At 45.6% G+C, this 26,957-nt stretch overlaps 2 protein-coding genes across 2 annotated transcripts in view; one reads left to right on the top strand and one right to left on the bottom strand.

Annotated features, from left to right (window-relative positions):
- The window catches only part of ADGRL1 (adhesion G protein-coupled receptor L1), a 195,244-nt gene that overhangs the window by 102,551 nt on the left and 65,736 nt on the right, over positions 1 to 26,957 (bottom strand). Inside the window, exon 2 of the mRNA XM_033924537.1 lies at positions 12,838 to 13,036. Coding sequence (XP_033780428.1) covers positions 12,838 to 12,907 — 70 coding nt within the window. The 5' untranslated portion in view covers positions 12,908 to 13,036. The remainder of the gene's footprint in view (positions 1 to 12,837; positions 13,037 to 26,957) is intronic.
- The window catches only part of LOC117349822 (collagen alpha-1(III) chain-like), an 86,942-nt gene continuing 84,600 nt past the window's right edge, over positions 24,616 to 26,957 (top strand). Inside the window, exon 1 of the mRNA XM_033923417.1 lies at positions 24,616 to 24,756. Coding sequence (XP_033779308.1) covers positions 24,616 to 24,756 — 141 coding nt within the window. The remainder of the gene's footprint in view (positions 24,757 to 26,957) is intronic.

The following is a 26,957-nucleotide window of genomic DNA, read 5'->3' as shown; positions in this document are numbered from 1 at the left end:
ATACAGTCACAAATCAGATTAGAGCAAGCATAGTAGGAAGAAAGGCCAGCCCCTTGTGAGTTGAACGGAAATGTCAGGACTCCACGGTGTCAGGTCAACAGTGCGCCGGGACAAAGGCGCGCCCAGACAATTGAGCGCAGCACGGAGGTGCACGCCGCTCAAAATTACTGTTTTTAGGGCTCCGACGGGGGTGAGTGGGGGGGAACCCCCCACTTTACTTAATAGAGATTGTGCCGCATTGTGGGGGCATTGTGGGGGGTGGGGGGGTTGTAACCCCCCACATTTTACTGAAAACTTAACTTTTTCCCTGTTTTTAGGGAAAAAGTTAAGTTTACAGTAAAATGTGGATGGTTACAACCCTCCAAACCCCCCATAAACCCGGCGCGATGTCTATTAAGTAAAGTGGGGGGGTTCCCCAACAAAACCCCAGTCGGAGCCCCTAAAAACTGTAATTTTCTTTGGCGCGCGCCTCTGTCTTGCGTTCAGTTGTCGGCGCGCGCCTTTGTCTTTCGCGCCGTTGTCTATGAACTGGACTCCACACCTCTACTTCTTGCCCCCTCTCTGAGGTGTTAAGTCTTTCGATCAAACTTCGTTTTGGCATGATTCCATTAGGGGTGGGCAGTACAGCAGAAGAGGCAAGGGAGGACTCCGATCAGCCAAGGAAAACTGTCTTTATTCAAAAACACAAGTCCCAACAAAGGATCCTAGTTTCGGCGTCCAAACGACGCCTTCCTCAGGGGACACAACTCAAGTGTTAAGATTTACAACCAGCACCATCCCATAAAGCACCCAACACTACTGCTGCTCACACCCCGATTCAAACAGCAGATGCAGGAAGAAGCTTCAGAAAGCACTGCACATGCGCCACTGTAGAGGGACAGAGCTTCTGGAGCACCTTCTAGGGATTCTGTGACAGAATGAACTAGCCAAAGTAAAGGTAGTGAAAGACTGACTCAATTGAGGGTTGAGAACCACTGCTGTACAGTGCTAGTGGGATGGTTTAGAGCAGGGGTGTCAAATATCGGTCCTCGAGGGCCGCAATCCAGTCAGGTTTTCAAGATTTCCCCAATGAATATGCATGAGATCTATTTACATGCACTGATTTCATTGTACGCTAATAGATCTCATGCATATTCACTGGGGAAATCCTGAAAACCCGACTGGATTGCGGCCCTCGAGGACCGATATTTGACACCCCTGGTTTACAGAAAGAAGAAAGAAGATGGGCAGGATGATAAAAGGAGGAAGAAGGGCGGGAAAGAGGATGTATGGGGGAGGATGACCTGAATGGAAGGAGACTATGAGATATATGGAGGGAGGAGGAGGAGGAGAAATAAAGCATGGTGGGAGATTGAAGAGAAAGTGAATAGAGAGACGACATAAGGTAGGAGAACAGGAATATTCCTGGAAGAATGAGAGAGAAAGGAACGTGAGAAGACTGATGGAATGAGGAGACAGTGAGAAAGAGAAGAGACTATAGGGAAGTGTAAGGAAAGAGAACTGACTCAGATGAGAGGAAGGAAAGAGAATCTTGGTGAGGGGGGTAAGCTGGATGGGATGTAGACAAGGAATGAGAAGAACAAAATCTAAACTGAAAGACCAAAAAAAAGATGACAGACGGAGAGTGGGAAAGAAAACAAACCATTTATACAAGGAACCTAATCTGTATACGATGGTAAATAAAGTAAATATATATATATATTTGTAAAATTGCATATGTTTGAAAATTGAAAGAGTTTCTACCTAAAACTGTGATTAGCAAATGCTGATGAATGGTACAAATGGTCAATGTGTGCAAATCTGTCTTGAAGTTTTGAGAATTCAACCTGTGGAACTTTTTAACCTGTGTTCAGAATCCATGAACCAATCCCCCCCCCCCCCAGCCATGCGGTTTAATACACTGGTGGGGAGGACAGGCCTTCATTATAACAGACTAAAGTAGAAAGTCTGATCTTATCAGAATTTAGAAAAATACCACGCGCAGCCAAAAGGTTAGAAGACCGGGCTTATTAGTACACTGCCATCTGCCATTCTCAAGCACAGGAGAGGGAACAAAAGAACAAAAATCCTTCAAGCCCTGTCAAGCTGTAGTTACAAAGAGAATTTACTGACCTTTCTTCTCTCAGGCGTCCCTGTGAAACACATTTTATGCTTCTCCCACAACCTGAATTCTCCATCCCTTTGAAGCCTACTCTAATGAAGCAGCAGTGAGGTAGGTGAGACCCAGGCTTCGGCCTAGCAGAGGCCATTTTTTTTTTTTGTCTCCTACTCCTCCATTGTGTCATCTTTTCTCTCTCCCTTGCTACATCACATAAGTCATAGAAAATGTTTTAGTAGCTCTTGGAAAACTGCAATATATATATATATATATTTTTTTTTTTTTTTTGAAGCTTGGATTACTTTAGAAACTAGGAAAAAATACACACACATGCCTATATGCACAAAGCATTTTTGTAATACTGAACAAAAATTAATAATGGGCATGGTGGTATCAGGAAAGGGTAGAAACCCCTCAGATATAAACAAGGAAAACTATTAAAAGGATGTTGACAAAACAAAGCCAAACTGGACAGAATTATGTCTTATGAATAAGGCAGCATTTCTGTCTCTTATGTGGGTGTGGTCCAAGGCATTCTTAAAACTCTTGTGCACCAGAAGGGATTGTCTAGGCACCAGGATCATCCTTCTCTTCAAGAGGGTGATGACACTGAAATCTACGGCGGGGGGGGAGAGGGGGTGGTGAATGATGAGGGAAAGAAATACTTAAGAGGGTGACACCATTGAAGTCTATGGGGGTGAATGATGAGAGGAAGAGATACTCAAGAGGGTGACACCATTGAAGTCTATGGGGTGAATGATGAGAGGAAGAGATACTTAAGAGGGTGACACCATTGAAGTCTATGGGGGTAAATGATGTGGGGAAGAGATATTTAAGAGGGTGACACCATTGAAGTCTATGGGGGTGAATGATGAGAGGAAGAGATAAGAGGGTGACACCATTGAAATCTATGGGGGGTAAATGAAGTGGGGAAGAGATATTTAAGAGGGTAAAGCCATTGAAATCTTTGGGAATGAATGAAGTTTCCCCCCTGTATCCTGACAATAGTAAAATATAGGCCTTGCTTCCTTTCATCACCTCTTCCAGAAGGAAGAACAGTTCTTCTCCATCTTTCCTGATTTTGAAAATTTATTTCTGCATCTCTTTCCCCAATCCCCTCATCTTCCTCTTCACCTAATCCCTTTCTCCTCGTGTCAATACTTTAGGCTCTGGTGAGATATGCAAGCCCTGTGTTGTCCGTGAGGAATTTCTATTTTCCGTCTTAGCTGATTTAAGCCTGTTCCCATGTCTGGCAGAGAATGGGGAGATGATTTCAGCTCCAACCACGCTGGAGTGTAACAGGAGCAGAAGATCCACTGGAAATACTGACGTTCCGACTCTGCTGGACTGAAAACCGAAACCCACCATTCAGGCTTTACTGCTTATGGAAATGGCAGGAACAGGACGAAGTAATGACTGCAGAGTCTCCATCAATAATAACTCCCCCTGCCAACGCTTATCCTATGTAGCAGACTCCCCTGCCAAAGCTCTGCCAACGTACCTCATTCCTGCCCTATGGCACTCCCTGCCATTCCAGTACTGAGACTTTCCCCACAGCTCTGCCAATGTACCTCTTTCCTTTCCAGCAGAGCCCCCTTCCTGGAGCAGCAACTGAATGCCCCACACAGAACTCTGTCAACCCACCTCATTCCTGCTTTACAGCACCCCTCGCTTTTCCAGTAACTGAAGCACTCCCCCAAATACACAACTCTGCCAATGTACCCTTTGCTATTCCTGCAACTAGATTCCGGCCCCCCCCCCCCCCCACATACACACACATATTTCCCCCCTCCCGACACTGCCATGCACCTCACTTCTGCCTAGCAACGCCCCTCCTACTCTGGTACAAAGATTCCCCACTACGTGCACGCCGTATGTGCTCTCTCTCCTTCTCGCTCCATCTCCTGAGCCTATAGAGACTCAGACTCGAAGAAGCCTCTTAACTATCAATTTACTGCTGCTATCTTCAAGGGCTCATCAGTGCCAGAGAGACAGGGGCTCAGAAAGACTCCCTCAAGCACACACAAGGGCATTCACCATTAGCTCCAAATCTCCCTACATGCTACGCAGCCTATAGAGGCGATGGTTTTCTGCGATTCTCCGACTCTAGACCGAGCTGTAATGATTGCATGTGACCCCGGTGCCTTTTGCATCTCTCTACCTCCTCCTCGGGCACTTTCAGGCTCCCTAACACTTCTTTCTAAGGCCCCCGTCGGGGGTATCATTCTTAGAACCCATAACACTGTCTATGTGCCTTTCTCTCCTGCCTCTTGTTTCAAAATCTGTAACGTAATCTCTGTGCCCCCAGGTTCTCAGGCTCTGTGCCCCCCTCCCCTGGCAACACTGGATGTCTCGCATATAGGCTTTGCATCTCCCCCTGTAGAAACTTCCATTTTCACAGCTGCATGGGCAACTTCAGCTCAGCAGGGAACACAGTTACTGCTTCCTCTGCCATTCCTGTAATGCAGTACTTGACATGTCTAAAGAGCCCATTTAGGCACACACTGAACAGATGTCAGGAGGGAGTCAGGGGCGAAACTGGCACCCAAATCATCTGATCTCACAGACTTTTAAATCAACAGACCAAAATATATTCTGGGAGCTAACCTAGGTTCACACTGGCTTAGATGGAAGGCTAGCGTCACTGGAGTGGAAGGACCCCCTCCCCCCCCCCGGTCCTCCTTCACTGTGGGAGGGAAATTAATACATTTACACGGCTTAATTAGCTCTCAAAGCAAAATCAGACATGTCCCAGCTAATCAAAAAACGCCATTAATATTGCAAGAAAAAAAAAGAAACAGCCACAGGCATAAATAAAATGTGAGATTTATGGAATGTGAAACTCACAAAGCTGAGGCGAGAATCCATTCAAACTATCACTTATTTGTAAAAGGGGGACACAGCCTGGGTACATGTAGAGAAGTGAACATAAGAGTTGCCCTACTGGGACAGACCGAAGGTCCATCAAGCCCAGGATCCTGTTTCCAACAGTGGCCAAACCAGGTCCCAAGAACCTGCTAGAAACCCAAAGAGTAGCAACATTCCAGAGCTGAGATTGTGATGTCATAATGCCTCATTCCACCAATGCCTAAGAGCCAACCTCAGCAGTGATGTCACAATGGCTCAATTGTCCTATACTTGGCTCACATAAGAGTTGACGTACTGGGTCAGACCAAAGGTCCATCAAGCCCAGGATCCTGTTTCCAACAGTGGCCAACCCAGCTCCCAAGTACCTGCTAGAAACCCAAAGAGTAGCAACATTCCAGATCTGAGATTGTGACATCATAATGCCTCATTCTACCAATGCCTAAGAGCCAACCTCAGCAGTGATGTCATAACGTCTCGATTGTCCTAGACTTGGCTCACATAAGAACATAAGACAGACCAAAGGTCCATCAAGCCCAGTAACTCTGGTTTGTTTTAAATCTACTACCCAGTAGCTTCATCATCATGGCCCCTAGTTCTAGAGTGTGTATATCTTCTATCTAAACATATCTGTGCGTGTGTTGTATGTAAATGAGTGCATGCGGCCATGTGTCTGAGCAGGGCACAGTGTATCTGGTAACATTTGTAGTGAGCTGAGCCAGTTGGGCAGAGTGTCAAAGCTCACTAGGTGCCCTATGTAAGATTCTGACCCACTAAATCCCACAATGTTATAGCTGAAAATGGGCTCAAATGCAGTCATCCACAATCTGGTCGGCCAGTCCTAAGTTTGCAACCGAGTCCTGTAAATTGGGACATCCTATTTAGCTGGCTAGCAGACTAGCTTCTCTCCCTAGACCTTGCCCCATGTTTTTTTCAGTGAAGACTCAGAACCAGAGAAGGGAGGGTTCAAATCCCAGCTCGGCCGCGATCTCAGGCAAGTTACCCTATCTCCCATTGCCTGATGCATGCAATATTTATAACATCTCTACAACATTGCATACATCCAGCAGCATAATTAAAATAAGCTTCGCTATTCTTTCAAAGCAGAGGTTCGGGCATCTCCTCCGACATCCGCCAAACATTACCTTTACGTAACCCCCTCCCCCCTTTGAGATCTGAGATATTATCAACACCATTTAAGGGCACGTGAAAGAGCCCCTCCCTCAGCCTGGTGATTTTCCGGAACATTCAGGCTTTGTAGTCACATCAGGGCCAGGAGGAAGGGGGTTCCCTTGGGCAAGTTTAAAGAAAATGGTGCGCTTGGACCGTATTTTATGGCCTACACCTGGGTTTCTCCCCCTCCCCCCTCCTTGGAAAACCTGTCTGCATAGAAAAAGCAAGTGGATAGATTCACAGGTACATTGTACAGGTGTCCATTTTTTTCAAAACAGTAAAAATACAAACCAAAAATTATCTTCCCAAATGTGTGTGTACATAGGTGTGAGAGGGACCAGCACAAGGATCCCCGTTTCCACCCCCCCCCCCCAATGCCTCATTCTCTCTATTTCTCCACACCCCCTGTTCTCTTTGTGTGGGCTATTTTTATTTTTTTTTCCAAGGGACAAATCGCTCTCCATTTTGGCTGCTCCAACAGAATTAATTTAATAATGGAAACCCAAGTCAGCAGCAGACGCTGGCTGCAGCCGGCTTTTGTAGTTCTAATTGCCGTGTGCGGGGTTTAGGAGGGGAGATTTTAATGGAGACAAGCAGCGAGGCGCCGGGGTAATTAGTTGTTTTTAAATAAACTGCCGGCATGCTTTAATTAAGTCTTAGGAGTGAAAGGTGTGGTGTTATTTAATAAGGAAAGACAACGCAGATGGGGAGGGAAGGGGACCCACACGTCTTTCGTCACAGCACGGCAGAAGTTACTCAGGATCTCTTGGTCTACTTGGCAAAGAGCCACCAATGCGATCAGTAATTCAGTGCCTTGTTTGTCTCTGGGGATTTCTGAACCTTGTTCTCCATCTTTTCAGTGGCTCTCTCCACCTCTGACACGATATCATGGGCTCCTGGTCTTCCAAAATCTCCAGACCTCAAGACATCGCTAGCTCCGTTTAGAGAAGCTATCTTCTATATTAGGCGGGGCTGTGGGGAGGGCTCTCATTCGCTGAGAACAAGCTGGACCTGGTCCAGAGTTTATCTTGCATCTATGATACTTCAACTTCTAGTTTATCTGCAGAGAGCAATACATCTTAGTTTCCTCTCGACGTCTCTGGTGCAAGGGTTCTCAACTCAGTCCTCAGGCCATACCTAGCCAGTCAGGTTATCAAGATATCCATGAGAGAGAAGCTGTGCATGCAAATTTTTCTCATATACAGGGTGCCCACAAAAATACTCCTTGATTTGAAATGGTTGCAAAATCAAAACTTATTGGCCTATGTTTATAAATAAGATGACAGCAAATACAAGTCCCAAAAAGCACGGTTAGCAAGATCTTACACAATCGCTTGCACTTTCACCCTTATAAGTTGCAGTTGGTGCAGAAGTTACAACCTTCAGACAGTGCTCGTCAGGTGGCTCCCGAGATCACCGGACATTACTGTTTGTGCCTTTTTTCCTTTGGGGGTACGTACCTCCACTATCCGCAACTATGGATGATCTGCAGGAACGCGTCACTGAAGCTATAAATGTGATCACGCTGGACATGCTTCGGAGAGTCTGGTCCGAGCTCGATTATCGCATCGATATTTGCCGAGTAACAGGTGGGGCACACATCGAGTGCATGTAATCAACAGAAACCATATGAAACTTTATGAGTTGATGAAACTATAGCCTCAAAGGTGAAAGAATATTCCAATACATTTTGGTTTTGTAACCATTTAAAATCAAGGAATGTTTTTCTGGGCATCCTGTATATTCATTGTGAATATCCTGAAAAACCTAATTGGCCTGGTGTGTCCTGAGGACTGGTATGAAAATCCCTACTCCAGTGCAATCTAACCACGTTGCTGAAAGGGTTAATGTGGATTTCCTACTGGGGGTTACTGACTGGGAACTGAAGTGGAAAGAAGGTGGTAAGTCAATTGTCTCTGGGACTTCTGGTCCACTCCTACAGGATACAGGTAGGGAGGGTACAGCTGCTTGAAGCCTCATTGGGGAGGGGTGAGGGAGGAGGAGTAGACCATTGGTCTTCCTTTGCAACAAAACAATTATATTCATCCCCCTCATGTCATAAGAAGATAAGAATTGCCACTGCTGAGTCAGACCAGTGTCTATCATGCCCAGCAGTCCGCTCATGCGGCGGCCCTCTGGTCTAAGACCAGCGCCCTAACTGAGACTAGCCCTACCAGCGCACGTTCTTGTTCAGCAGAAACTTGTCTAACTTTGTCTTGAATCCTTGGAGGGTGTTTTCCCCTATAACAGCCTCTGGAAGAGCGTTCCAGCTTTCTACCACTCTCTGGGTGAAGAAGAACTTCCTTACGTTTGTACCGAATCTATCCCCTTTCAATTTTAGAGAGTGCCCTCTCGTTATCCCTACCTTGGAGAGGGTGAACAACCTGTCCTTATCTACTAAGTCTATCCCCTTCATTATCTTGAATGTTTCATAAGAACATAAGAATTGCCGCTGCTGGGTCAGACCCATGGTCCATCATGCCCAGCACCCTGAGACTAGCCCTACTTGTGTACGTTCTAGTTCAGCAGAAACTTGTCTAACTTTGTCTTGAATCCCTGGAGGATGTTTCCCCTATGACTGACTCCGGAAGAGTGTTCCAGTTTTCCACCACTCTCTAGGTGAAGAAGAACTTCCTTACGTTTGTACGGAATCTATCCCATTTCAACTTTAGAGAGTGCCCTCTCGTTCTCCCTACCTTGGAGGGGGTGAACAACCTGTTCTTATCTACTAAGTCTATCCCCTTCAGTACCTTGAATGTTTCGATCATGTGCCCTCTCAATCTCCTCTGTTCAAGGGAGAAGAGGCCCAGTTTCTCTAATTTTTCACTGTACGGCAGCTCCTCCAGCCCCTTAACCATCTTAGTCGCTCTTCTCTGGACCCTTTCGAGTAGTACCGTGTCCTTCTTCATGTACGGTGACCAGTGCTGGACGCAGTTCTCCAGGTGAGGGCGCACCATGGCCCGGTACAGCGGTATGATAACCTTCTCTGATCTGTTCGTGATCCCCTTCTTGATCATTCCTAGCATTCTGTTTGCCCTTTTTGCTGCCGCCGCACATGTCCCCCTTCACATCCCTACAGCAGCAGTGTCTAGGTTGGGATGGGGACAGGAGGCCTTACTTTCACCCCCAATAAATACATTAAGACATTAAGAAGAGTTTGGAGTAAAAATTAATAATAATAATAATAATAACTTTATTCTTGTATACTGCCATACCCAGAAGAGTTCTAGGCGGTTCACATCAATTAAACAAAGTTACAAGTTTTTCACATCAATTAAAACAGAGTAACAAGTGGTTCAAGACCAACTTGATCAGAGTTGCCAGGGGGGAAGGGGGAGGAGGTGAGGGGGGGAGGTTTATTTAGTTAGGAAGGGGCATTAAGGATCCTGGTCTTGGAAGAGGTGGGTTTTAAGCATTTTTCTAAAGCCGAGGTAGTTGGGGGCCTTGAGGGCCATTTGGGTTAGCCATGGGTTTAGCTTGGCAGCTTGGAAGGCGAAGGTTTTGTCAAGGAATTTTTTAGAGTGGCATAGTTTTAGGGAGGGGTAGGCGAAGAGTTGAATTCTGCGGGTGTTCTTGATGATGTGATTCAGGAGGAAGTGAGGGATGATGTAGCTTGGGGATAAACCAAACACTGTTTTATAGCAAAAGCAGGCGAATTTGAATAGGACTCTGGATTCCAGTGGTAGCCAGTGGAGTTTGTGGTAGAAAGGGGAGATGTGTTCCCATTTTTTCAGGCTGAATATGAGGCGGACTGCGGTGTTTTGGGTCATTTTGAGTCTCCTGATGGTTTTTTTGTGGAGCTCAAGTAAATAATATTGCAGTAATCTAGTAAGCTGAGGATGGAGGATTGTATTAACAGGCGGAATGAGGTGTCATCAAAGTATTTTTTTATGGTGCGGAGTTTCCAGAGCACCAAGATACTTTTTCTGACTGTGATATCACTGTGCTTATCAAGGGATAGATGTTTGTCCAGTGTGACTCCCAGTATTTTTAAGGTTTGTTCGAGGGGGAAAACGGATCCTTTTACTTGAATTGTGGTGTCTCTGATTCAAGTAAAAGGTCAGTGAAGGCTTCCAACCTGGATTAAATCTTGTGGTGGGGATAAGGGGAAGGTGCAGACACCAGCTAAATGAGGGGGGGGGGGAATATGATAATCTCCAGATACACGAGGGTTTAATAGAAGGGGCAGGGACTCGCGACTCTCCCCAAGCCAAGTAGTCAAACCTTTAAGGTCCATAGACGAAAGCACGTGAGACAATCGTGTGAGGACAAAGCCGCTAAGACAAATGCATGCAGGATATCAGCACACCAGATTAAAAGGTAACTTTAAAGCGCTCTGAGTGGGGATGTGGGGGGAACCCCTCCCAATTTTCCTTAGAAGTTCTGGCGCTGCCATTGGGGGATTTGGGGGGAAACACCCCCCCCCCCCCAATTAGAGAGGAAAGTGTAATTTTTTCCAGTATTTTAGTAAAAAATTATACTTTCCTCTGTAAGTCTGTGTGGGGGGGTTCCCCCCCACCCCACCCCACCTCAACAGCAGCGGCAACACTTTTAAGTAAAGTGTGGGGGGGTTCCACCTCATACCCCCTTCAGAGCACTTTAAAGTTACCTTTAATCCGGCGCGCTGACATCATGTGCACATTTGTCTTAACGTCTTTGTCCGGGCGCGATTGTCCAGCGCACTTAAGTGCCATCACCTTTTAAGGCCTAGAAGGGCAAAGCACTTTACAATTTTATAAAAATCAAAATAGGAGGAAAAGACGTACAACATTGTTGAAAGAACAAAAGAAAAAAGATGGGCGTTAAAAAGAGAAGAGGAGGAGACTAGCAGATGACCAACCAGTCAATCAGCAGCCTACGAGCTGCCAAACGCCTTAGTACATAGATGAGGGTTTGAGAAGGGCTCTGGAATTTTAGATAAGAAAGCTCAGAATGTGGTGAAACAGGCAGGGAATTCCAGAGAAAAGGGGCGTGTCAAAAAATGGCAATCCGCCTTGAATCTTCACTGACATAAGGCGGACAACATATGACAGAATACAGTAAGAATGCAAAGGTACCTGCCGATTCTCGATGAGCGAGATGGGCAGAGAGGTCCGAAAGAAGAGATTCAAAAGCTCACATGTAAAACGCGGCTAGGAGTATATCAAATTATGAGATATGCAGCAGATAGAAGGAAGAGCAGGCCAGTGTGGTGCTGAGGATGGGACACAATGGAGGAAAAGAGTGTGGTGAGATCTCCATCACAGGAGGACTTTCAAAGTAGGTGAGATGCACATCTACCCAAGATAGATTGGGCATAGAGCAGTGGTCTCAAACTCAAACCCTTTGCGGGGCCACATTTTGGATTTGTAGGTACTTGAAGGGCCGCAGAAAAAATAGTTAATGTCTTATTATTATTATTTTTTTTTTATAAATCTTTATTCATTTTCAAAAATTACAAGTGTACAACAATCATTCAGAAATACCTTAATTCATCACTTGACATTCTTATTTGTATTACTCCAAATAAATAATTATATAAGAAACCTATCCCTCCCTCCCAGATACCAGATATTTTAACAGTTAAAAGGAAAGATATATAAACTATAAAGAGTTTTACCTCATGCAAAATTGTCATTTCTCTAATAAGATATTAACTATTTTTTCTGCGGCCCTCCAAGTACTCTATTTTTTCTGCAGCACTCACATTTAAAGTTTAATATCTTTTCTTTCTCAAAACTGGCACGTTTCAATCACTAAATTGAAAATAAAATCATTTTCCTACCATTGTTTGGTAATTTCATCAGTCTCTGGTTGAACTTTATTCTTCTGACTATGCATCCAATATTTCTTCCCTTCTTTCAGCCTCCTGTATGCTTCTTCTCCTCCAGACCTCATTCCCTCCCCTAACTTTTTCTTTCTTTCTCTATGTCTGGTCTTTCTCTGATTCTGTGTCCCATTTTTTGCTTTGTTTCTGGCTCCCTGTCCCCCCCTTCTTTCTTTCTTCCTTCCTGCCCTCCCCCATGCCACCGCTGCCGGGGAATAGGCTGCTGCTGCTGCTGCCGCCGCCGCCATCGGGAACAGGCCAAGATCTCCCTGCTTCTCTTTTCCACGGGGCCAATTCTAACATCGGAAAGGATGTTCTGGGCAGCCAGGCAGCGATTGGCTAGCCAGAACGTCCTCTCGATGTCAGAATTGACGTCGGGCGGAAGAGAAGCAGGGAGATCAAAGAACACTGTGCCGGCCTGTTCCCCGATGGCATTGGTGAGAAGGGAAGGAAAGCAGGTTGGGCACCACTGCTCTAGACGAGCCGCGAACCGCACTCTAGGGAGAACAGTGGACCGCCCCCTCCCTTGGTACGCCACTGGAGCAGCAGCGTGTCTGGCCGGCTCTTCCGTGGATAGCGCAAGTAGCTGCCAACCCGCGGCTTTGAACAGAACGAACCGGCCAGACACGCTGCTGTTCCAAAACGAAGAGAATGATCGCGTCCAGATCACGGGCCGCAAATAAAACTTGGAAAGCCACATGCGGCCGGTAGGCCGCGTGTTTGAGACCGCTGGCATAGAGGATCCTGCCTGCAGGAAATGGGGGAACATCACCTCTTCCTCTTTCTTTTTATCTGATTGGGAAGATAGAAAGTTGATGGTTGGAGCATTCTCTGACCCTCCTTAAGCAACCCTGGTTATACAGCCATTGAATCGTGAACATACCATGCATCTTACCTTGTGTAGCGGAGGTGAGGAACACCGCGGATACACAGAGGGTCCATAATATTCTGATGCAGCGAGTCATCCTGACAGGCTATGGAGGGAGAATTGGTCAGTGGTGTACCTTCAACCACCTCTGCGACATCACAGTTTAAAGGGTTTGGAGGAAGGTGGAGAGGAGTGGCGGTGAAAGATGTCCTCTGAGGATGTAGAGCTATAAAAAAAACAACGCACATACATGCCTGTAAATTTCAGCCAAAAATGCAAGATCTGCATTAGACAGTTTTGACCTGAACATAACATTCTCACTCAACATCCCAGTTCCCAAAAGACATGCATATCCCCAGAAGATCCCTTCCCTTCATTTGCCCCTTGTGCGAGCTTTCCAAAGTCAAGCAGAGAGACAGCCATCACCTCCTGGCACCAGGCATCAATTTCTGTCTCATCTGGTCATTAAGGGTTGGATTCTATGAGGTCTGATTGAAAAGTAATGAGACTGCCTCTATTTTTCATTCCAAGAAGTAGACGTGGCAACGCTATGCTGGTTCTTGTGAAGCTCATCCACAGATGTTTCTGAGCCTGCACTTGGACTGCAATAGTCTTCATTGTTGGGTCACAGCAAGAGGAAGAACTTCGTATGTTTCGTCATGGCAGATGAGCATGATGAGTCTGTGAGAGTACGTCTGAAGTGTGTGACTGAATTTTGCATTAAACTTGGAAAGAACGATACTGAAACTCTTGAGATGTTACAGGAAGCACGACACAAAATTCAATCACACACCTCTGGAATACTCTCGCAGACTCATCTTCCTAATCTGCCATGACAAAATGTACGAAGTTCTTCCTCTCATTGTGACTCAACAATGAAGACCATGGCAGTCTAACTGCAGGTTAAGAAACGTCTATGTATGAGCTTCACAAGAACCTAACCCCAGGTCCAAGTAGTTTGCCAACAGTTCTGCACAAGTCTTAGCAAGTGTGAATTGACATGTGAACCTTTTCTACAGTATACATGCATGGCCATTGTAAAAGAAAGAATGCATGCCCCAGTACTTAAAATGTCTGCAAACTCACACTTCTGCATGTAAAGCCATTTCTACAATCGCTGCTTGCACGTGTCTGCCTATGTAAATGTATAAGCCAGCATCTTACACATGCACATGGTGCCACCTCTCCTAACATCACCTCCAAAATCTGCATACCATTCCATTTCTTGGACTGGGAAATTGGGAGGGTGTGTGTGTAGAAAGTTATTTGTTATTTAGGTAAATAGGCATTCCATAGTAGGAGTGACATGGTGATTCACTCAATCAGCTGAGAACTACAAAAACTTCTCACGCTCATTGCCCTTATGATTGTGGACAAACCTCGTCATCTCCCTCTCTACTTGGATTATAAACTCTTTGGGGAAGGGGATTATTGTACCCCAATGATTAAAAATGTAGTACAGGCAGGCCTAAAATTAATCTGGCTGTGTGTGCTGTTTTGTATGTGACACATGGCTGCCCCCAGAGCAGAGACAGCCGTGGCTGAGAGGATGGGGGCCGGCCATAGCTCAAATTTTAGTTTGGTTCTGTGAAACTCCCCTTCCTACCTCTTTCCCCTGAGCCCTAATCATACAAGGGGCAACTCTATAAAGATCACCTGAATTTGGATGCTAAAATTTAGGGTGCTGAGCACAAATTCTACAATGGCATCTGGGTATCCAAATTCTGTTATAGAATAGAGCATACGTTGGCATTTCTGCGCCAACAGCTAAGTGCTATTACTTACACTCTGGAACTTATTGCCAGAGGATATGGCAACAGCACTTAACGCAGATAGGTTTAAAAAAGTTTCTGGAGAAAAAGTCCAGTCTGTTATTGAGATAGACATGGAGAAAGCCACTGCTTGTCCTGAAATCAGTAGCATTGAATCTTGCTACTCTTTGGGGTTACAGAATCTTGCTTACTCTGAGATTCTGGAATGTTGCTACTCTTTAGGGTGCCGGAATCTTGCTTCCTCTTTGAGATTCTGGAATGTTGCTACTCTTTGGGGTGCCGGAATCTTGCTTCCTCTTTGAGATTCTGGAATGTTGCTACTCTTTGGGGTTCCGGATCTTGCTTACTCTGAGATTCTGGAATGTTGCTACTCTTTGGGGTGCCGGAATCTTGCTTCCTCTTTGAGATTCTGGAATGTTGCTACTCTTTGGGGTTCTGGAATCTCATTTATTCTTTGAGATTCTGGAATGTTACTACTCTTTGGGGTTCTGGAATCTCATTTATTCTTTGAGATTCTGGAATGTTGCTGCTCGTTGGGGTTCCAGAATCTTGCTTCCTCTTTGAGATTCTGGAATGTTGCTACTCTTTGGGGTTCCAGAATCTTGCTTACTCTTTGAGATTCTGGAATGTTGCTACTCTTTGGGGTTCTGGAATCTCATTTATTCTTTGAGATTCTGGAATGTTGCTGCTATTTGGGGGTCCCAGAATCTTGCTTACTCTTTGAGATTCTGGAATGTTGCTGCTCATTGGGGTTCCAGAATCTTGCTTCCTCTATGAGATTCTGGAATGTTGCTGCTCATTGGGGTTCCAGAATCTTGCTTACTCTTTGAAATTCTGGAATGTTGCTGCTATTTGGGGGTCCCAGAATCTTGCTTTCTCTTTGAGATTCTAGTATGTTGGTACTATTTGGATTTGTGCCAGGTACTTGTGACCTGGATTGGCCACTGTCGAAACAGGATACTGGGCTAAATGGACCATTGGCCTGACTCGGTTTGGCTCGGTACGGTTCTTAAGTATGCCATGTAAAAAGTCAGCATAAATAGTGCATATATGTTGCACTTTGGAAGTCTATAAGTTACGTGTCTAAGTGTGGGCCCCATCCACAGGCCCTTGTAGGCTTAGCATCCAACTGGAACTTTTACATGTGAATGCTACATTCACACACGTGTTAGTAATCTATGAACTTAGGGCCTGAAATTCCAAATTATTTCAGTAGCCAAGAGAGGCTTCTGCCCATTTAAATCGCCTGTCTGGGGCTAACCAAATAGTGCAGCTGAAAATGTCCAGTTAGCGCTCAAGCTCAAAATAGCTACTTGGGGGTTAATCAAGGGCAGAGTCGTTCCATCACCGGTTAAAGATAACCACTTAGAAGTGGGAGGGGGTAAAATGCAGATCTCGTGGACCTCACGGATCTCAACCGCATGTCCTTAAAAAATCTGCTTACCTCATTTTTGACAGCTGCTGTTTATCATTTCAGTTTATCTCTGACGGACCTGTAAACAAGGATTCCACACAGACCTCGTAGATGTTTACCACACAACCTTAAAAAGAAAGCAGCCACGGCATGGGGTCTGCAGGGATCCTTGTTATAACTCCCTCATTTATCCTCATCTTACCCCCTTCAGTGGGACCTGTGAGGTCTGCGGGAATTAAAAAACGAGGATCGCTGGGGACCCCACGCTTTGGCTGCTTTCTTATTGAGGCCATGTGCTTATAGTTCCATGGGGTCCACTTCTACCCTTGTTGGTTTCTTTTCTGTTTGTGGTTGGGATTGCCGGTTCTGAATACTGTATGAATTTCCTCCTGTCTCTTCCCAGCTCTCCCTTTTCTTATGCCCAGCTTTTCTGCACCCCGGTGTCCCAAATGCCTTCTACTTAGTGGTGCCATGGATGGTGACAGGTCAATTGCGCGCAAAACAATCGCGCGCAGACAAAAATGCGCGGACAACTCAGCGCAAAGACAGTAGCGCACAAACACAATTGCGCGCAAGGATATCTCCGCGCAAGACAATTGAGCGCAACGACAACTGAGCACGAGACAATTAAGCACAAAGATAACTGAGCACAATGACAATTCAGCGCGCCCCTAGATGGCGCCTGGCGAATGAAGGACACGCGCACGTCCAGCACGTTAACACGTGATCACGTCAATGTGTTTTCAGTATGGTTCCCTTGACTCTTTGCGTTTTCAATAAGTCACGTGAATGCATTTTTGTTACTATGGTTACGTTTCTTCATTATATATGTCCTCCGAACAGCCCGCCTTCCTTTCGCTGCCTGACCGTGTCCGTTATAGGTGAAGATCTGGTTTTTCTAGTACTTCATCTATAACGAATATTTGTCTAGCGCGGATTTTTCTCGCCTCCAGTGAGAGTGAACGTGCGTCCACAGTTCTTCATTTACAGGTATGTTTATATTTTCGGTTCACGCGCGCAGACCATATATTTTAATGTCGCTCCATTTGCAAGCTATCCAAGATACGCGCTACACAATCGCAAGAAAAGCGACGGTATAATAATGTTCATATGCGCGCCACTCCCTTTGCAAGCGATACAAGGGACCGTATATTTTAATGTATCTCCCTTTGCAAGATATCCGAGATGCGCACTCAATTGTCTTGCGCTCAATTTTCTTGCGCTCAATTGTCTCGCACTCAATTGTCTTATGCTCACCTGCCGGCGCTCAATTGTCTTGCGCTCAGTTGTCTCGCACTCAATTGTCTTGCGCTCACCTGCTGGCACTCAATTGTCTTGCGCTCACCTGCCGACGCTCAATTGTCTTGCGCTCACCTGCCGACGCTCAATTGTCTCGCGCTCAGTTGTCCCGCTCGTGCACATTATGGAAAATAATTTGCGCTCAATTGTCTTGCGCTCAAATGTCTTACGCTAGGTTGTCTTCGCGCTCAATTGTCTTGCGCTCAGTTATCTCGCGCTCAGTTGTCTTGCGCTCACCTGCCGGCGCTCAATTGTCTTGCGGTCACCTGCCGACGCTCAATTGTCTCGCGCTCAGTTGTCTCACGCTCAGTTGTCCCGCTCGTGCACATTACGGAAAATAATTTGCACTCAATTGTCTTGCGCTCAAATGTCTTACACTAGGTTGTCTTCGCGCTCAATTGTCTTGCGCTCAGTTGTCTCGCGCTCAGTTGTCCGCGTCTCTTTGTCCGTGCGTGATTGTTTTGCGCACAATTGCCTATGAACCGCCACGGATCCCACAGAGGTAAAACACACGGCCTTAAAAAGAAAGCAGCCATGGCATGGGGGTCCTGCAGGGATCCTTGTTTTAACTCTCATGGACCTCACAGATCCCCGAAGTAAGCAGATTTTTAAGGACATGAGGTAGAAATCCCAAGGTCTGCTTTTTACCCCCTCTCCATACAAGGCAGTCCTATCTTTAAGTGGTTCTTTATAGCCAGTTAACCTCTGGATCACACTTAACCGGCTCCAGATACAAAGAAATTCAATGCTAGAACCCAGACTGCCCAGCAAGGAATTTCTGGGTATAGTCCAGTGGCGGTCAGCAAAATTGTGACCCCGCCAGCCATATATCGACCCCTTAGTGTACAGATGCATTTACATTGAAGTGCTAAGATTACAGAATTTGGGGATGGCGTTTCCAACTGAGAAGGCTCCTTTGAGACTAAACAGAAGACTTATCAGCCACAGTAAATCAGAGTTTGTTCCAGGCTTTGCATGTTGGGCCATAAATTTAACAGCTTAACTAAAAGAAAAGTCTGCAGGATGCCTCTGGGGCATGTGTGAACGCACACTTGCTGCTAACACTGTCAGAGAGCAGGCTTGTCCCTTTAAGTCTAGGGTTGCCGAGTCTCCCGAGATGCATGTTCTATATTAAACCTCAGAACATGTGTTCCCGTTTCTCCAGGAGAATAGATCGTCTCGTAAGATAAGGAGTCGGAGAGGTTACTTAGCATGGATGCACTGCTCACACACAGATACACACGTAGGAGAGTCATTGGTCACTCTGAGGATGAGTGAACCTCAGATACATCACAACACACGTGCACTGAGAGGGGTACTGCTCAAGCAAACACAACCCGTCAATGTACGCCTATGGGGCTTGCCGTAAAGATGAACTCTTGACCGAGGCCAATACAGACCAATGTACGCTCAAACACAATGTCCACGTGAACACGATGCATTTCAGCTGTTTCCAAATGAGCCACAAAATGACTGCGCTGTGCTTTAAATGCAGTCTCTGCATTAATTCTCCACCCCTCATGAACCAATGCAAGTTTCCGAGGCGCTTTGTGCATGTCACAATGTATTCACGTTCTACAGAGGAAAGCACTGATCCAGCGACTCACTAGATTTGGGAGCTGCAGAACTAACTATGTGCCGGGATTGGCTTTGGGTGTAAAGCCTTTATTTGCCTTCCCTGGGTCACAGCACAAAGAGATCAGGCAGTCAGTAGACCCCTCAATCTATGACTTGGCACCTCCTGGTAGGTATCAAGGACCTAGCAACACCTAATTCAACTTAGGCGCCACTAGGCATCATAATGCTAGGTGCCAGTAAATTAGGCCAAGAAAACCCTGGTCTAATGTACTGGCACTTAACACAGATGCCTACCGGTGCTTAAGGTAATCCACACCCATTCCACCCCCCTAACCATGCCTACTTTTTAGGTAGGTGCCATGGTGTAGCCACCATGTGGCACCTGACATTTTCCTGTTATCTAAATAACATCTAAGGGTCCTCGGAAGAAGACACCATCGACTACGAGAAAGTTAACTTAAGATTCTATATGCATATCCCCTAACTGCCCCTGACTTTGCCTCATGAGGTAGACTAAATTATATTGTTTAGCTTTGTACCAATTTTTGCCATATTTGGAAGTACACCAAAGTAGAGAATGTCCCCGTCCCCACGGTTAACTACAGGAAACCATCCCCATGTCATCCTTTAAGGAGAGAGGGAAGAACCAGAGTATGAATGGGCCCAGCCATTGACCCTCAAGCCTTGCATTGAAGAATGCTGGTGTAGAAGGACTGAGGTTGAGATAGACACTAAAGAATGAGACGGAATGGTTTCCAGCCACTGACCCTCAAGCCTTGCATTGAAGAATGCTGGTGTAGAAGGACTGAGGTTGAGATAGATGCTAAAGAATGACCCGGGATGGTTTCTAGCCACTGACCCTCAAGCCTTGCATTGAAGAATTCTGGTGTAGAAGGACTGAGGTTGAGATAGACACTAAAGAATGAGATGGGATGGTTTCCAGCCACTGACCCTCAAGCCTTGCATTGAAGAATTCTGGTGTAGAAGGACTGAGGTTGAGATAGACACTAAAGAATGAGACGGGATGGTTTCCAGCCACTGACCCTCAAGCCTTGCATTGAAAGAATGCTGGTGTAGAAGGACTGAGGTTGAGATAGATGCTAAAGAATGACACGGGATGGTTTCCAGCCACTGACCCTTAAGCCTTGCTTTGAAGAACGCTGGTATAGAAGGACTTAGGTTGAGATAGACACTAAAGAATGACACGGGATGGTTTCCAGCCACTGACCCTCAAATCTTGCATTGAAGAATGCTGGTGTAGAAGAACTGAGGTTGAGATAGACACTAAAGTATGACGCGGGTTCGTCACCAAGCCACCAGCAACACCCCACATCTGAGTTAACAATATGACACTAAAATTCTTCTTTTGAATGATCTTGAAGGCACTCTCCCTGGGAGCAGTCATTTCATAAAGCAAGGCACAAAATATAGTCTCTAGTTGGTTCATCTATTCCTGAAACACTTAGGAAACCAACCTATTCAATCTTAGTCCTTAAGCGCAAGAACCACCTGTCGCTAAATCTGTACTTTGTTTATTCACTCAATCTGTAACATTTCTAATCATTGTAAACCGCATAGAACTTCACGGTCCTGCGGTATATAAACTTTTATTATTATGGTGGCAGAAGAACTAAAAGACTGTGCTGTATGCATCCTTCATGGATTGCCAAACATAGACATATTGCCAGGGCTACCAGGAGTCAGTCACCACTGTTTTCCTGCCACCTTTCACTGCTTGCATGAACTTTAACCTCTCTCAGAACAATCAGAAATCCACCTCCAGGATAGGAGGGCTTTAAACCAGGACTATTTCATCCTATCCAAGTTTTGATGAAGCCAGCTGCTGATCCACTGGACCAAGTGATGAGAGGTGATTTAGGCTTCTTTCTAGAATGGCTTCATCCATTGATCCAAGGAACGGAGGAAGGAAGCTTAATGAATTTAAAAAAAAACCCCAAAAAGAATGGCATAATGGTGACTTCTGGACTGTCATTATGAAAAAAGCCTCTTCCAGAATTCAATAGCTAGGCCGACCGCAGAACCCAGTGACAGACTGTCTCTGTCTCTCTGCATCTCATTTCTCTGCTTGCCCTGCCTCTACCCATCTGTCTTTCCTGTTATCCCTTCCCCCAGCATCTCCCTCTCCATCCGTCTTTGTGACCTCATCGATTTCTCTTATTGGCAAATCAACGTCTTCATCTGTCTCGGCATCCTCTCTGCTTTGCATTCACCGCTTCTCTCCACCCTTCGCACTCCAATCTATTTCAACAAGACCCTCCCACCACTTCCCCCCCCCTCTTTGCCTCGCATTGATGACTAGGCCCCTCTCTTAAGAGCAACAAACCATATTTTATTTATATGGATTTATATCCCATCTTCCCAGAAGAGCTCAGAACGGGTTACAAGCTTACATACTAAGGCGAGCTAGACGTTTTAGTGCACGCTAAACACTAATGCATCCATAGACTATAATGGACGCGTTAGCATTTAGCGTGGGCTAAAAAGGCTAGAACGCCTTAGTAAAAGGACCCCTTAGTAAGGTACATTTTAGATCATGACATGGTAGGCCAACACACAGATTTTATAAGACTTAAGTGCCTGTTATGTGCATAAGACAGGGTTAAATCACCTAAATCAGCCCCGTGGAACCAAGTAATTTTCTACAGGTTAACTAAAGTTTAGCGTATCGCATCTAACGCAAATTTAAGAGTCAATATTCAAAGTGATTTACAGTAACTGGCCATTTTTAGGCTCTTGGCTGCTTAAATTGCCTGTTCCGGGCTAACTGCTAATTTTCAGCAGCATTAACCAATTAAGTGCTGCCAAAAAATAATTGGTTAGGGCTAAACTGAAAACCAGATATTTGGGGGAGGGGGCTGAGGGGTTCCAGCCAGGTTAGCTGCATAAAAGCCAGTCCTACCTAACTGGCTGTGTTAGTTGGCTCCAAAGACAAGGAAGTTCCAAGCCAAAGCACAGGAGTCAGGAAAATGCTGATTGCTGCTGGCCTAATATCAGGCCCATAATATCAATTGCCATTATAGAATACTAATGCAGTCCACAGTTCCATGTCTACATTTAGGAATGAGCACTTTGGCTGGTGTATATGTGCACAAGTCTTGAGCAGCCAGTTTCCATTATAGAGTGCTTGCATAATCCAGTTTAGGTACACTTCACTTATAAGTGCCCAGGGTGACACCAACCATAGACCTGGCATAACATTCAGAGTAGCTTGGTCGGATAAATTGTCCACTACCTATTCCCTTTCTTGTGGCATCCCTCAGGGATCAATTTTATCCCCTATGTTACTTAAGCTCTTTCTTAGCCCTCTCGCTGCGTTAAACATTGAAACATAGAGTATGATGGCAGAAAAGGGCTGGCGGCCCAACAAGTCTGCCCATTCAGAACCCTCCCTCCCGCAAGTCTGCCCACTTAATCATTATGAACCTTCCTTCCTGGGGTATCCATCTTTTGGGCATAGCTCTGTGGAGCCCCCACCTGTTTGTCCCATCGACTCTTGAAGTCGAGCATGCTACTGGCCTCGACCACCTGGCATGGAAGATCATTCCATCAATCAATAACCCGTTCGGTGAAGAAGTATTTTCTGGTGTCACCATGAAATCTTCCCCCCTTAAGTTTCAGCGGATGCCCTCTTGTCGCCGTGGGACCCTTTAGAAAGAAGATTTCTTCCTCCACTTCAAATCTTCTTTCTAAAGGGTCCCACGGCGACAAGAGGGCATCCGCCGAAACTTTAGTGCAGACATTAGGCATAAGTGTGTGTTATTACGCAGACAATATTTATCTTATTCATTCTTGATAGGTGCCATCGACTCGTGTTCACGTCCTAGCGACTTGTTGAACATCATCAAGTTTTCATGGCAGAATACAGAAGTAGATTGCCGAGCCTTTCTTCTGCCCAGTATAAATTCAGTGTTGTCGCCATTGTTGCATCAAACACGATCCTTCGCCTCCAACGCCGCCCATCTGCTGCTGCCCATATGGGTGGCACATCATTAGTCTGACATCTCCGCTGAAACCTGTCCGCCTTGGAGGCCCTGCCGGTAGCGAAACTACCGGCGGCATACCTTTCAGCTTCTCAGATGCGCGCAAACCCCAGTGGCACGACAAACCCATGTACTCTACCTCCAACGAAAATCCTGATCAACGACTCTTGCAACCTTGTTTGCAGAGGGTTGCTCAGTGGTTGCAAGATCATCATCTCATTCTAAGCCCAGAAAAAAACAACCACATGTTGGATTACTGGACATGCCTTTCGCCCATATGTTCTACCTGGGATTTTTGGGACATACCTGCTCAGCCTATTGATAGCTCCATGTACTTAGGAGTAACACAACACTCCAAGCTTAATTTTTCTCATCATATTTCATCAGTTCTGAAATCAGGTTTTACGGCTCTCCACCAAATTAGATCAGTGCATTGTTATTTAGGCTGGGATGCCTTACATTCATTATTCTATGCCGCTGTAGGATCACGTTTCGATTACTGTAATGTTATTTATGCTGGCATTTCAAAAGCTGAATTAAAGAGGCTTCAGGTATTACAAAATACAACTCACGTTCTGTTACAACGGTGCTGGTTACCTATTGAGTACACAGTCAAATTTAAGATCTTAACTCTCACATCCAAAGCTCTTCAATATTGGGATACCAGATTATCTCAACGCATTAACAATCTCCTATGTTTCCGCATGTCAACTTTGATCACTCTGTTTCTTTGGAATAGTTTACCCCTCGCTCTTTGTTCAGAGACATCTTTAATGGAGACCTGAAGACCTACTTTTTCAACCTTGCTTTTACTGGTTTACAGGGAGCAAATCCGGAATAATCCCCTTTTTCTTTAAAGAAACATTGGCTTAAGGAAACCAGTAGTTAATGTCCTGCTATTTGGCCAACTACAGTATGAGTGGAGCTCCTTTCGCCTTGATTTGCATTGTAAAAAAAAAAAGGCAATTTTAGAAAATGATAAACGATAACTGCAGATACCTAAATATGGTGCACACTCATTTTGTAAGTTGAATATGTAAATGGAAGATGCATTGCATTCCCCTCCTACCTTCATGTGAATGTCATAGGTACATAGAGAATGACACGGGGAAAAATTTTGTCCCCGTCTCCGCGAGCTCATCTCCATCCCTGTCCCATCACTGCGAGTTCGGTCCCCATCCCTGCGAGCTCAGTCCCCATCCCCGCCCCATCCCTGCGAACTCAGTCCCTGTCCCCGCAAGCCATCTGATCCCATCCACACAAACCATCTCCCTTCTGTGTTCCTATTTTCCCCATTTCTAATATCGCCCCTCTGTATCTGTATACTCCCATCCTGTGTCCATATACCATCCCCATGTAGTTCCCCTTTATGTCCCTGTCCCTATGCCCCCATGCACATAATTTCCCCTCTGTTTCTGTTACCTTCCTAAGTCCAGATTTCCCCTCTCTTCCTCTTCCACACCAATGTGTCTCTCTCCTCTCCAACCCCATCTAGCTTCTTTCCCTCTTTCTCCCTCTGCTTCCAGCATCTGGCTCACCTGCCTGTCCTCCCCTTTCTCTTTCCTGCTGTGTCTTCATCCACTTGGATCACCATCTCTTTCTCTTTCACGGATCGTGCGGTCCAGCAGCACCCTGCCGCCCGATCGCTGCATCCCACCATCTCCCTCCCTCCCTTCTCCCTAACCTTATGTGTGGAATTTAATTGTTCTTCTCCCAGCAGGACAATTTCAACAAGTCGCACATGGCTGCTTCAGTTGAACCTTCTCCTCTGACGCGACTTCCTGTTTCCGGTTGCAACAGAGGAGAAGATTCAACAGAAGCAGCCACGCCCACGCACGACTTGTTAAAAGTGGGAGAAGATCAATTAAATTCGGCACATAAGGTGAGGGGAAGGGAGATGGCAGGACACGGCGATAGGGCGGAAATGGGCTCCTGGACTGCACGATCCATGACCGCACATGTTCCCTTCACTGCGGAGACAAGACCATTCACCACTCCATGGGGGTGGTTAATGGCCTTGTCCCCATCCCCATGGTGACTTCTATTTTTTCACTCCCTGTTTCGACAGGTTACCCGCTGCTCCCTGTGGCTAACTGCAGATATCAGCCACTGTGCCATTCTCTAGTACATAACAACATAAGTGAACATTATTTAATCAACATGGTGGGACCTCACCTGGAGTATTGCTTTCAGTTCTGGCCTTATATCAAGAAAGATATAATGGCACTAGAAAAGGTTCAAAGAAGAGCGACCAAGATGGTAAAGGGGATGGAACTCCTCTCGTATGAGGAAAGACTAAAACGGTGAGGTCTCTTCAGCTTGGAAAAGAGACGGCTGAAAGGAGATATGATCGAAGTCTACAAAATCCTGAGTGGAGTAGAACGGGTACAAGTGGATCGATTTTACACGTCGTCAAAAATTACAGACTAGGGGGACACTTGAAGTTACAGGGAAATACTTTAAAAACCAATAGGAGGAAATCTTTTTTTCACTCAGAGAACAGTTAAGCTCTGGAACGCGTTACCAGAGGATGTGGTAAGAGCGGATAGTGTAGCTGGTTTTAAGACAGGCTTGGACAAGCTCCTGGAGGAAAAGTCCATAGTCTGTTATTGAGAAAGACATTGGGGAAGCCACTTCTTGCCCTGTATTGGTAGCATGGAATATTGCTACACCTTGGGTTTTGGCCAAGTACTAGTGACCTGGATTGGCCACCGTGAGAATGGGCTACTGGACTAGATGGACCATTGGTCTGATCCAGTAAGGCCATTCTTATGTTCTTAACAGACACACTACTGAAGAATGAAGTACATTAGTCCTCAACAGGGGTATTATTTAATCAACATACACATTACTGAAGAATGATGAGTACTATTGCTCAACAGTGAGCATTATAATATAATATGCACTGTTGTACAACAATGAACATGATCAATAGACACGCTATTGACTAATGGTGTTCACTATTGTTCAGTAATGAGCATCAATACATATACTACTGAAGAATGGTGTACACCTACCAATATTGTCCCTAAGTCAAAAAAATTACTATAAACACGGAAAACTAAATCAAACGAAAACAGAATTGGTCCTCCACACACCTAAGATGCCCTGCAGAGTTTTTCCATTATCTTTTTGCATCAGCTGTCCATAAATCTCCACCTTGTTTCAAACCAGTCCATGTTTTGTTCGCCTACTAATGTTCTCCACTTCACTGAATGCTCACACGGATGGGCAAGCTCTCAACGGGTGGCCACCGTGCAAACTGATGCTCTCCTACAGTGGTGGAGAGGGGGGGGCAAGGAAGACTTGACTTGCCTTCTCTTAGATTAGGTTATGCAACCAGACTGGTCCCTAAAACTGTTGTGGTTTCCCATATTTAAGAAGCAACTGTGGATCTACTCTTGGGAAAGCATGGGACCTGCGATACTTAGCACCAGCCTTTGGTCGGCCTGGTGGAAAGGATCACAAGGAATTCAGCCTTCCCCTGCTCGGATGCCTGTGTCTTGCATTTCTACCCAGGACACAGGTGGTCCACCTGACCCAGGACCCTAGCCCAGGTACACATCTCATGTCTACAAACAGAGAGGTGGTCCAACGCAACCTCTTTCTTTCTCCGTGAACCACGTTTTGATTTAATCCTACGGACCAATATCAAAGCATTCTCCAGACCTTTTTTTTATGCGGTCCACCCCCTTGTATGTTTCTCAATGCAATGCTTTTATCAGAATTGGTATAATCTCCTGGTAGGTGTCCTCTTTCTTCTCCACCTCTCCACTCTTTTTGTATTTCGCTTCTCTTGTTCTCTCTCTTTCGTGCTTTGCTTTCAGCCCTTCCCTCCAGTCCTGCTACTTCTCTCCCTGCTTTACATTCCAGTGGCACACACTCTCCCTTTCCAATAACCTTTCCATGCTCTCTGCTTATATCTCTCTCTTTCTCTCTGCCCCTTTCCCTCTCTCTAATAACCTCGTCATGCTTGAGATTTGCACCCATCTCCCTCTCACATAATAACCGCCAATACTCTCTCTGATCTGTCCGTAGGTTTTGCCTGGCATTTTATTCTGGCAATAACCTCAAGCCTCTTTG

The sequence above is a fragment of the Geotrypetes seraphini genome, chromosome 16, assembly GCF_902459505.1.
Source record: "Geotrypetes seraphini chromosome 16, aGeoSer1.1, whole genome shotgun sequence".
Classification (NCBI taxonomy): Eukaryota; Metazoa; Chordata; class Amphibia; order Gymnophiona; family Dermophiidae; genus Geotrypetes; species Geotrypetes seraphini.
The sequence above is the reverse complement of the archived record's forward strand: the minus strand, read 5'-3'. Positions and strand labels throughout refer to the sequence as shown.